The following is a 12,747-nucleotide window of genomic DNA, read 5'->3' as shown; positions in this document are numbered from 1 at the left end:
ATGCCACACCCACTTATTCTGTCCTAGAGTATAAGGAATGCATGTTCAGCATTTCCATAAGCTTTTGATTTACTGCAAATATGTAGTAATGTGAATGATAACCTTTATGACCTACTCATGTGTAGATTAATTGACCATGACCTTTATGAGTTTTTGCACATAGAACACCCTTTGATTCCTTGTATAAAGGGGTTACCCAAGCTACACAAGTTAATACTTCCACCTCCTATGAGACCCATTGTTGCGGGCGGTGGGTGGTTAACACAGACTATGTCTTTACACATAGAATGGAAACTTGGACCTATGGTTAAACAGATACCTACAATTTTAAGGGACACCACACAATTGTTAAGTGATATTGAACAATATAATAATGAACATATGGATGGTGAAGTTCTAGTTATGCTAGATGTTAAGAATCTCTTTACCTCCATACCCAATAACTATGGGATAGATGCCATTAGGGATGTTTTGCACAGTCTAACCTGTATGAATACTGATGAAGTCTTTTTGATTTGTACCCTTCTTGAGATGGTACTTACTAATAATGTATTTATGTTTGAAGATAGCCTCTATTTACAACAATTGGGTGCCGCTATGGGCACCCCATGTGCGAATTCCTATGCAAATCTGGTAATGTATTTTTTGGGAAACTTTACATGTCTTCAAATGCATTTATTATCCATACATTCTTCTGTATAGACACTTTGTAGATGAAGTTTTCTTTCTTTGGAAGGGAGACGTTTCTTTATTATGTGATTTTGTAAAGTATCTTGAATCTAGTACTGAATTCCTGAAATTTACATCTATTCATTCCTTTAAGAAGATAGATTATCTTGATGTTTCTGTCCTTAAGAATAGCTCTGGACTTCTTACAACCACGTTGTTTCGAAAACCATGTTGGAGAAATGGGTTCTTGCATTTCAACAGCATGCATCCCAGGTTTATATTTTTGAACATAGTAAAAGGACAATACCATAGAATAAAAAGGATTTGCAAAGAACAAGAAGTCTTGAATGATGAAATTGCAGTTCTAGAGAGGCTGTTTAAAGATAAAGGCTATACAGACAGTGTAATAAAAAAGGCTAGAGGACAGGTCTTTAAGGATGATAACTTACTGATGAATAATTCAGCTGTAATGGAGCATGCTGCTATAGGCAGACGTACATATTCCCTTAGTAAGAAACTTAGTTTCATTGTGAAATATACCAGTGACAATGAAGCTGTCACTAGAATTATAAAACAAAATTGGCATATATTAACTATAGATCCTTCTACAGTAGAACTAATAGGAAGGACATCCAGTTTTGTTTATAAAAATAGTTTTAATTTAAAACAAATTTTATGTAATGATAAGAAACAGTGGATAAGACCAACATTCCTATGACCTTTGGCACGTTTCCATGTGGTTCTTTTAATTTGTGTAAAGTGATAGATGATATCAAAAGTTTTTGTCATCCTATTTTAGACTTTGAGTTTTTGCCAACATTTTATGCTACTTGTAATAATAGTAACCTCATATACTTAGTTACATGTACATGTTGTAGCTGTTTCTATGTGGTTAAAACTTCTAGGAGGCTTAGAGATAGAATTTATAATCACTTATATGATATTAAGAATGTCAATATGCAAAATGCCTTGGCAAAACATATCTCTGAGTTTTGTACACATGCTTTTAGGTTCAAAGTATTACAGTTAGTTTCTGTTAGTCAAAGAGGAGGCAATACTAATAACTATCTGGAATGTATAGAATTAAGCTGGATTTTCAAACTACGACCACCTGTCTCCCCTGGATTCAATTATTTTATTAGTATCAAACCTGCTTTTGAAGCACAACAATTTAAATGAATGAATTCTGCATTGTTTTCAAGTTGGTTTCATTTGAACAGTTTTAAGTCCTTCTTTATTGAATTAATTGAGTATTAGTTACTATAGTAATGTTTGTTTCTAAACTGTGTAATTGATGTATAAGTGACAATTATCTAATTATTTAATTGATTAACTATGTTGAGTATGCTATTTAACTGTAGGCTTTGTTTTGTAACTTAGATCTGAAGAAGCGTGGTTACCACGTGAAAGTGCTCATCTGTTGTTTCATTAAATTATTTTCACTTTGATATTTCTTTTCGTGGTGGTCCTTCCTTGTCTGTTTTGTCATACCGTGGTTTTTATCTTGGATTGGACCTTTGAGCAGCTTTATACATTGGTTTTGCTGCATTTCCATAAGCTATTAAAACTGTGTTGTCCATCTCCATGGGGACCTTCATTGCTTTTCTTTGGATGTTTCCTAGTTATTTCACCTCATTTAGACTCTCCTGAAATGCACACAGTGGACAGAGTATTTGTGTAATTTTCCTATAACAGGAGTCTGTTCCTATAAAGAATACGGCCCAATATTTTGTGGCTTTTTCACATTTTTTGTCTGCTTGTGCCAAATAGTGCGAGGCCCGTGTGGTAATCAGTAATTCAGTCACCTCGTCTCCTAGTTTAGCACTCCTTTACTATTCTTGTCTAACATTCACTAACCTTTGTGTTCCCTTTATGCTGCTGTTTCCAAAGTAAAGAACCTTGCTCTTATCTGTATTTAATCTTCAATGTCACCTGTCTGCATATATGTTGAGGGCTGCAGGGTCCCTTTTAGTCTTATTTTTTTCATCTAAAGACCATGGCCCCAGTTTTTATGTCATCTGCAGGTAGGTCTAATCTGTTACTCACTCTCTGAGTCATACTGAAACAAATATGTTGGATACTTAGGCTCTCAGCACTTACCCTTGAAGTATTCCACTGGACACTTTTATGTTCTAAAGAGCCTTCTTGTGACCATCATTCTGTGTTATATTTTTAGGTTGTGAATATAGAGGGTAGAAGGGGAAGAGCTTTTTGAAAAAAATAATGAAAAAACATTTTTAAATTGGTGACTTTCTGTTTACCAACAGATTTGTTTTTAGTCTTTCTTAATAGAACCAAATATTACAGTCCACATTTTTATACTTTGATCAGTGGAGAAAATGAATTGCAATTTTCTGCATCCAGATCATTTAATATGTTATTTATTTTACAGAACTATGACATGGTCCAGCAGAGCACAGTTTATGTTGTTCATCGTCTGCAGAGATGTGACCCAAAACTGGCTACAGGAGATGCTACATTAAATAACACAGAGCCAAATAGGATGGGAGAAGAAACCATAAGCTTAACCAAGCTAAATCTAAGTTCTACCCTTCTGCCAACTACTACAACAGGTCTAGCAGCTGTTTTAGATCCAGAAGAAGATCGCACCTTGACCTCATCTGCCAAATCAGGTAACTCTTGTCTAGTAATGTTAGCCGAGCCACATAAACCACTGAGTTTTCCAAATATGATTTTTGTATATCCTAAGTGAGTATTCAGAAAATGTTGAATGTCCAGTTTTGTTTGAGCTGTCCTTCCATATCACTGTTGCAGTATTCTTAACCTAAGGGATCTTTTGACAAGGATAGCCCCAAGTCTGGCCAGTATACCAAAGCCTTCAGTTCTTATATGCTCTGTACATCACACACATGCTCCCTGCACACAACGTACAGCATAAAGGTGACATATGGACACAGATACCATATCTCTCTGTAAATTATACCTAACCAGAGAATAAGGCCTAGCATGGTTTTCCAGGGTGGTCATGATATAAGCCCTACCCCAAAAATAAGCCTCAGTTAAGATTGTCAACAACACATGGCAGACATGTTGAATTATAAAATAATATTATTATTGACATCTGTTGACTGAGGTTATCGTACTCTGCTCGCCATTTTTGGACCATTCGGACACCCAACTTCTTCTCTTTGCAGAAAGTTGTAAGATTCTTTCCCCGGGAGTCCTCCACAATTCTTACTGTAACCCTAATCCTCACTCACACTTGATGGTTGAGATCCTTGGCCCATAAACACTGGCAAGTGTACTTTGGTTGGTCAAAGCACAGACAACACATGTAGAACATGCGCACTTGATAACAAATGGGCGTGGTTGTGTCTTCTTAACCATTGCCATTTTGTGTTGCCACTCCTGTCTCATAAGTCTTCAATTAACCCCCCCCCCAGACAAGATGAGTGCAAAAACAAAGAGCTATTCCATCGAGTACAAGAAGGGAATCATGGAGGACTCCCAGGGAAATAATCTGATGGCTTTCTGCTAAGAGAAGAAGTTGGATCTCCAAGTGGTCCACAAATGGTGAGCATACGATAACCTCAGTCAACAGGCCAACGAGGGAAATGCTAAAAAGTGCAAATGTGGATCAGGTCGGCAGCCATTATTTCCTGAGCTGGAAGACATCATCTGTGAATGGATTGCTAACAGGAGAGCAAAGGCTTTGGTTGTGCACAGGGCTGATGTTCAAGCATTTGCCCATGCAATGGCACCACAGTTAGAGATATCCCCAGAAGAATTCAAAGCATCACAACATTGGCTGGATGGCTTCCATCAGCGATATGAACTGTCTATAAGAAGATCAATAACACTGTTCGAGCAAGAAGATACTGAAGTTTTTAAACATGCTCTTGCATTCAAGTCCTTTGTTGATGGCATCGACTTTTCTAAATACCGACTCCCCAACATGATTGCTATGGATGAAAGTGCAGTGTTTATGGGTCAAGGATCTCAAACAGCAATTGATCAGAGGGGTGCCTCGTCAATCTACATTCCCTCCACTGGTTACGAAAGTGCATGTGTTTATTTTGGCAGTTCGTCTAGACGGAAAGAAAACCCCACCTCTAATCATTAGTAAGAGCAAGAAAGATAAGATTGAACGTGTTTCAGGCATTTGCATTCTTGAAACTGAAAAAGCCTGGTGCACACAAGAAGTTATAAGAAAGTGGGTCGATGAAATGCTGCCACTTGTTTTGTGAGGTGGCAAAAGAAGTCTGCTAGTCTGGGAATCAGCCAGCACTCACCGCACTAAAGACATGAAGAAATTCCTTGCACAGAGAAGAATAGATCAAGTAATGATTCCTGCAGGAATGACTGTCCATCTCTAGACTCTTGATATTGCAATAAACAAGCCATTCAAGGACCATTTGCGCAAGGAAATCAATGACTACATTGAAAATAGAATGGAGAGAAATCAGCATGGAAACTTTGTGAAGCCTAGCCTGCAAGAGGTCATGACTTGGGTGAAGAATTCATGGTATAAAATCACTGACAGCTGTGTTGCCAGTGCACTACGTGTAGGCTACATGGACAAGCAGTACTCATTTAAGGAGAGCTCTATTACTAGGCATGACAGATTGGGGGAAATGGTTCTAGAGGAAATGGAGTAACAAGAAATTCAGGCCAGAATTCGGGGGTTGGAGACTTATGACAATGTTCCAGAAGAAGATGACATGACTGTATTTGAATAACTTTTCCGTTATTGGGGCAACAGAATGGATTGCTTCTGCTTTTAGCTGCCAGCAAGCTCTTGTCAGTTTTTTGACTTTATTGTATTAAGGTAACATTTCATTATCAAGTTCCCAGACTTCATTTTTATGACTTTCCATCATTCTTCTCTAACGGTTTGGATAAGGAATAAAGAAAGCATCACCACTCAAAAAGTGGCAGTTATTCACCTGTTTTATTCCCCTCTTCCAATACACATATATTAAGATTTTTCTGCACTTTCAGTTAAGCATGAAATATTGCACCGTGAAAGCCAAGGTGTAGATATTCTGAAGTGAAATGTTTGTTGCAGTGTTTATGTAGAATTCTCACACAACTGTGTGTTACCTAGAACTGTTGCCCAATAACGGAAAAGTACCAAATAAATGTCAATTTGTGTACATGAATAAATGTTGATTTTTGTACATGAATAAATGAATAAATGTAGATTGTTGTACGGTTGGGGGTAAATAAGGCATCCCCTGATAATAGGTTCATAGGTTAGTACTAAGCTAACTGCCCTTGTGAGCCATTTTAAATCTAGCCAATTACCCTGCACCTTGTGTTTGTAAGGCAAACACCTTAACCATTACGCCACCCTCCCTACCCCCTAATAAGCCCTAATGCGTATTTTGGTGGGGAAAAAAGTATAAGACCCGGTCTTATTTTCGAGGAAATATGGTACTTAGAACTTCTTTGCTGCCAGTCTGAATGTCTTTATCAAATGTTGGACTGAATGCCCTTCTGCTGTGCTAGTTACAAAGGATTGTTTTCAGATATGTGCCCCACTGGGGTTTCTTCTGTTCCTTTTTGTTTTTGTTGTTGTGCTCATGTCATCCAGAAAAGTAAAAATTCAGTGTGGGAGGCAGATTCCCCATAAATACTGTCATAATCAGTGTCTTTTTATTTGGGTATTTCCCACAATCATACATAGTGTTCTGTTGCCAGGAGTTTGTGCCTAAGACCCTCCATAGTCACTTCTTCTCTTTATCCATATAACCATCATCTTAAGTTGTTGGCTCAGGGTGCTATGGTGAACTCCTCTTGTTCTGAGGGCCAGCTGTCTGCCAAGAAAAAGTTCACAAAAGTTGGACCCGATCTGGCTGCTGTCCAGCCTCTCCCAAACATTTCTCTTGAGACTGGTGAAAGCCCTGAAGACCATCTGGTGCCTGCTTTGGATTCCTCTGCCATGATCCTGTCAGAGGCCAGCATGGCCTCTTGCACTTCTTTGGAGGCCTTTCAAACATCTGTACCTGACAATGAGGCAGGAGTGGCTCATGCTATAGGACTGCAGCTCCGCACCTGTAAAAAGAAAAATAAATTGCGAGTCCCCCCACTGTAGAAAGTTAATAGAATAAAAAGAAAAAAAATTCACGAGTCCCGGAACTCCACGCATGCGTGCTTAGTTCCTGAACTCCAGACTGCTGTGTTAGGCAGTCTGGATAGGGAAGGAAGGGAATTCCACCCTGCCAGCCAGAAGTCTGTGCAGTAACGACTGGAAGAACACTGGGCTACATCGCCCACAGGCTGGAGGCTCAAGCCTACTCACGTCTCGTGGGGAAACCAGAACAGCCTGCACGGGGCTGCTATGGAGGACAGACAGGTGATCAAGCTGCTGCAGATGGCGGATTCAGGCCACTTTGCAGGGCAGACAGGTGGTCAGGCTGCTGCAGAGGACAGATTCAGTCCACTACGGAGGACAGACAGGTGATCAGGCTGCTGCAGAGGATGGACGTAGGCCACTACAGAGGATGAGGACTTAGCTGCCATGGAGGAATAGATCGGATCTGCTGCAGAGGATGAGGATGAGGAGGTGCGTGTGTGTGTGTGTGTGTGTGTGTGTGTGTGTGTGTGTGTGTGTGTGTGCGTGCGTGTGCGTGTGTGTGTGTGTAATGCCCCAGTTACTATATATTGGTGGCTAGAGAGAACACATGGTGGTAGGTAGAGAATACTTAGACTTGAACCCTGTACCTAGGGTGCAGGTAGTAAGGGTCTGAATTCTCTACCCACCACCATTTATAAAGATATTTGCAGGTTTTTGCATCATATTAGTTCTGTTCCTCATAAAATCTGTGGTTTCTGTATGTTTGTTGTTCCTGACAAAGTCAGTAGTGCAGTGGTGCACTGGTAGCATTGTTGCCTGACAGCTACAGGTTCTTTGATTTGATTCATGGCTGGGGTGCTTTCTGTGTGGAGTCTGCATGTCTTCCCATCTTACAAAGACATGTATCTGGAGTGTCCCTTCTCTGCTGAAAATTGGCTTTTGTTCCAAGTCAGACTTTCCTGGTTAACAAATGTTAAATAACACTAACAGGCATTTGAATTTCAGACTTCATATTCTTCAGAAAGTACATGACCTTTTATTCTATCAATTTTCTAAGTTTATAACATGGATATTTGAAATTTGTCCTTATTTTTGAGACTGTATTCCCCCATTATTGGCTTTGTCCAGGTTTTTTGTGCTAAGGTTGAGAGGTATGGTGAGAACTGAATTCACTGAATATGTTTGGGGGCTGTATTCCCCCATTATTGGCTTTGTTCAGGTGTTTTGTGCTAAGAGGTTGACAGCTATGGTGAGAACTGAATTCACAGAATATGTTTGGGGGCTGTATTCCCCCATTATTGGCTTTGTTCAGGTGTTTTGTGCTATGAGGTTGACAGCTATGGTGAGAACTGAATTCACTAAATGGTAGTCATTTAAGTTTCAGTCTTCCTCTCTTTCACAAAACAGCTGATTTGGTATAGTGATATGTTGCTCTGACTGTTTTGCACAGGGTTCCCCTGGGTTCAAGACTTGGCAGTGAAATGTATGTTGGTAACACTGCATTTTATTGTAGCAACTTTCCAACATTATACAAGCAATGTTTAAAATGTGTCCCTGGTTTTGGGGCTCCCCCCCCCAATAAATTTTGGCTTTTTCCAGATTTCTTGTGCTGCAAAATTCAGAGATACAGCGGAGTGTCGAGTAGATTTTACAAGGAGCTGAGAGCCGTAGGGTAACAAAAGTTTACAACTGCTTATGTTGAGTCTACTTGCATTGTTAATAGCACAACAGGTAGTGTACTTGCTTTTGATGCAGAAAGCTGTGGGTTCTACTCCCACAGTAGGTAGATGCATTGCTGATACTGTACTGTGTTGTAAATGGGGTGGATGCTGCAGTCCTTTTTGGTGAAGTTACCTAGTAACTATGAACCTGTTATCAGTTTGCCATCCATTCCCTACTGCAATATTACTAGCTTATTTTTTTAATGCAACATGGGCAATTTATTCCTCAAGGGCAACAACCACTTTATTTGTAGATGAAACAATGACTGACATATAAAGTTGTTTGCTAGCAGCAACCTCTTCATTAGTTACATATTTCTTTAATGTGGAATTATTTAGATGACTTTTACTTCTTCAGAGATTGTGCATATTTACTGATACTGGTGGACTGTAGAAGTTTGAGTAGACTTTTATGATGGAAATGTAAGTTTGAGTAGAATTTTATGATGGAAATGTTCTGAACTGGGCAGTTTTGTCATTATTGGTGCATGCATTTTGTTTCATTGTTTACTGGAAATATGTTCAAAACAATAAATTTAAAATGCCCTCTTACAACTGTACTGTATTGTACAAGGAATATAATTTAATACAGTCGGGAAGGTGTATCAAAGAGCATGTGTATGTTTCGTGTTCAAAGGGCCTATGATTTGAAAACAGCCCAAAGTTAATCTTTATCTGCCACTGGCAAAATGTATTTTCTTTGAATGTGGGTTTCAATGCTGTTTCAATGAATGTGAGTTTCAAGGGCTGAGAAGTTTTAATGCTAAGTCTATTTTCATTGTGAGACTGCATTGCTTTGTTTAGCAGATATCTATTAGGGTCTGTGCTGTAAAATGCAAAATAAAACTTTCAAATGAAATCCAAATCATCACAGAAGTAAAGCAGTATGCACATTACAGTGTTTATGGTAAATGGGGTGAAATAACCAAGGAATGGGACATTGGAATGACTGCAGGGGGGAGGCTCCATTCAACCATGATTTTGTAAGGGAGGAAGGGCAGCAAACTCAGACAGCCCCAGCTAAACTATACCTCTCAACTGCCCAGATTTATGCAGAATGAATAGATTTTTGCTTCTTAATTTTGGTTTGTTCCTCATAAAATTTGTGGTTTTCTGGCAAATCATTTAGGAATGACGTCACTAAACAATGACAGAAATTGAGTTTCAGATGTTATAACCTTCAGAAAAATAAATGCTAAAGCAAGAGCTGTTATTCTATCAACTGTCTTAAGATTATACAAGAGCAATTTTTAGTACTGTTTGTATGTTCCCCCAATATATTTATTTGGCCTTGTCCAGATTTCCTGCATTAAGAGCTTGAGAGGTACGTGCAAATAAATCACATTATAGAACTAGGAATATCCAAACCTCTCAACTGTCCTCAATCTTGGCTCAAAATGTTGCTCTCCCCCTAATAACCCCTCCGCAAAATGGCAATTTTGGAAGAAAACATGGAGGGTTTACAATTATAAATAACTGTAATAATCAGCTATAGATTACTTTTATTTCAGAAATGCATGTAGATGCTCTTATTTTGTCAGTTGCTCAAGTTAACAGTACTAATATTAAAAAGGTGTCCCTTCGTTGACAGGTTCCCAGCTGTATTGTGTGGCAATTTTATATTTTTGCATCACATTTTTGGTCTGTTTTTCATAAAATTGTGGTTTTCTGCCAAATTAGTGGCAAATCATTAAAGATTGAAGTTAGAAAATAATGGCAGACATTTGAGTTTCAGATTTCATACCCTTCAGAAAATTCGTACTAATGCAAGAACTACTACTATTCTATTATCTTTCTAAGTTTATAAGAGCAATATTTAAAAATTGTCCTTATTTTTGGGGCTGTGTCCCACTTCCATGTATGGCTTTGTCCAGATTTCTTGCTCTGAGGTTGAGAGGTGTGAGTGTCAGAGCCATCACCATCAGCCAGAGACATTTCAAATTGTGACATACTTGTTGCACCCCACTCCCCCATGTAGTGATTCTGGATGTGTCCAAGCAAGGCAAGGAGCAGTTATGTAGTGTAAGTGTGCAGAGTATTCCCCTATCCAAGTTAGACACAAGTATGACAGTGGCTTTTCATCTGTCCTTGATTTTGCAGAATGTTCTGTTTTTTTGTCATATTTTCAGAAGCTCATTACATTGGTTGGAGATTTGCAGTCGTCTTTGCCGGCTTTACCCATAAACTAAACAAAATCCCAATCTATCATGTGCGATTCATAACCTATGCAGTAATCCTTTAAGCAATTTATCTTGAGCTTGTTTGCTGTTCATTTTTTACTTTGATCATGTTTTCCCCATGAAACAAGTAGATAGATGTTGTCAGGCAGCAGGTCTTTTTTGGATAAGAAACATTTTTACAAGTGGGGATATCAGAGATTTCTACTATCAGCATGTTACTTGGTACTTTTGTAAAGCTGAATATATGTTATAATTAGAACTGCAGTGCAAAGAGAAGCTTGTTTTTTATACTTGATTTTGACTAGTATTCCAGTAATGTATTTAAAAAGTAATTTATTTTTTCATGCCTCACAACCTTTTTGTTTCCATCTAGATATTAAGTAAGCTGTCATGTAGCCACTGTATTGAAATATTTTTATCTTCTGCACTTCATTTTGTCTTGATTGGACTCTCATAATGACAATTTGGCACCCAGGGCAGCGTATTTAATTAGTTCCAGTTGTTGTGTTTTTTAGCATAGCTCCACCACTTTCTAGTTGGCCACACTCCTTCCCATTGGCCCCACTCATTCAGCTGTCTCCTGCAGCCGCCCTTTAATTTGAAGTCACCAGCCGCCACTGCAGTGAGGGTGAACCTCAGCTGATTCTATCCAAAGGACCAAGGGGGATTCCTCAGATCTTAGTAAGGGGAGAGATTTCTACAACTATTATAGAATTGTGTCAGGGGTCTGACCCTCTGAGAGTGTTATGATTAGATGACACAAAGAAAAAGAAACAGAAGGCAAAGCATTTTTCCCCTGTTGTGAAGAATCCCCGACATGAATAGCAGGATTTCACTCAGGGCTTATTTAATGCTTTAATTGCCTTGAAGCTACTTCAAGGGAGTCTCTGCTTTCCTCCCAGGTCTTTCACTCCACTCAAGAGGCCTAGGGAATTAGATTCTTCAGATTCGGATCTGGACTCAGGAGAGGAATGCCTCACTTATTCTTTCTGCATCCCTTCCCACTTGGACTTTGGTTCAGAGAATCATAATTCCTTAAGTTCAGACTCCCCTTTGAAGGAGCTGTCCTTTGGGGATACCTTTGTCACTATGATGGACTATCTTAAGTGGGATTGTTCTCAAGTCTCTGATATTCAAAAAAGGTATTATGAGCTCCTACAGATGGAGTCTCCCAAACCATCTGTTTTTCCTCCTGTTCTGACTACCCTTTTGGATATAGTCATATGCAGCCATGATGCAGCTGATGCCTCTTCCAGGGCTGCTGCCTTTGGTTCAGTTATGAGGCCTTATTTTTGGCTTTGCCTTCAGGCATTGCCTGATGACATTAAGGCCAAACATTTGGATACTCCTTTGGATAACAAAGGTATTTTTGGATCTGCTGCTGACCTTTTCAATTCCCTCCAGGGTAGCGGTAAATCCTTCCAGGAGCTGAAACATATTTTTATTTCTCCCATTCCTAAATTTCAGAAGAAATATCCCTCCAAGTCTGCCCTTTGGTCTTAGGCAATCTCACCCTCTTCCCAAGGTCAAGAAGGGTTCTACGCGTGTGCCTCCTGCAAAGTCTACTCAGACTCCTGCCTCCCAGAAGCCTTCTTTTGATGAAAAGCCTATTTTTATTTGATGTATTTGCTTCCTCCTTCCCTCAGCAAGGTTACCTTGTCCTTCTGTCCTTCCCTGTCTCTTCCAAATTGGCTGTGAGTCACTTCAGAGTCTTGGGGAGGTCTGTCCATTATACATCAGGGATATTTCATGGTTTGGAAGTCCCTTCGTCCTTTTTCAGGTATTCCTCAACATTCTCGGGAACAGCTCTTTTCACTTCCCACAGGTTCTTCACTCTCTTTTGGCTCAGGGCACCATTCAAGCTGTGTATTTCCCCAGGTAGGGAAGGGATTTTATTCCAGGATGTTTTTGGTCCCATGGAAGTAGGGTAATTGGAGACCAATTCTGGATCTCTCACTGCTGAAAAACTTTCTCAAGATTCCTTCCTTTTGGATGTTATACCTTCAGACATTGTTTCCTGCTCTTCTGCAGGCCTTTCTGGTGTTTCTGGGCTTCAAGGATGCATGCCTTCACATCTACAGCCATCCTCTTTTCAGGAAATTTTTACTTTTCTCTATTTCTTCCTTGCATTTTCAGT

General features: G+C 39.4%; 1 protein-coding gene across 1 annotated transcript in view; it reads left to right on the top strand.

Annotated features, from left to right (window-relative positions):
• Positions 1–12,747, top strand: part of PRKN (parkin RBR E3 ubiquitin protein ligase) — a 4,754,857-nt gene that overhangs the window by 442,383 nt on the left and 4,299,727 nt on the right. Inside the window, exon 2 of the mRNA XM_044073232.1 lies at positions 3,062–3,302. Within this exon, the coding sequence (XP_043929167.1) occupies positions 3,062–3,302 (241 nt within the window). The remainder of the gene's footprint in view (positions 1–3,061; positions 3,303–12,747) is intronic.

Source organism: Protopterus annectens, chromosome 1.part0 (assembly GCF_019279795.1).
Source record: "Protopterus annectens isolate FY-2018-M chromosome 1.part0, PAN1.0, whole genome shotgun sequence".
Taxonomy (NCBI): Eukaryota; Metazoa; Chordata; order Ceratodontiformes; family Protopteridae; genus Protopterus; species Protopterus annectens.
Note: the sequence above shows the minus strand (reverse complement) of the source record. Positions and strands in the feature narration are given on the sequence as shown.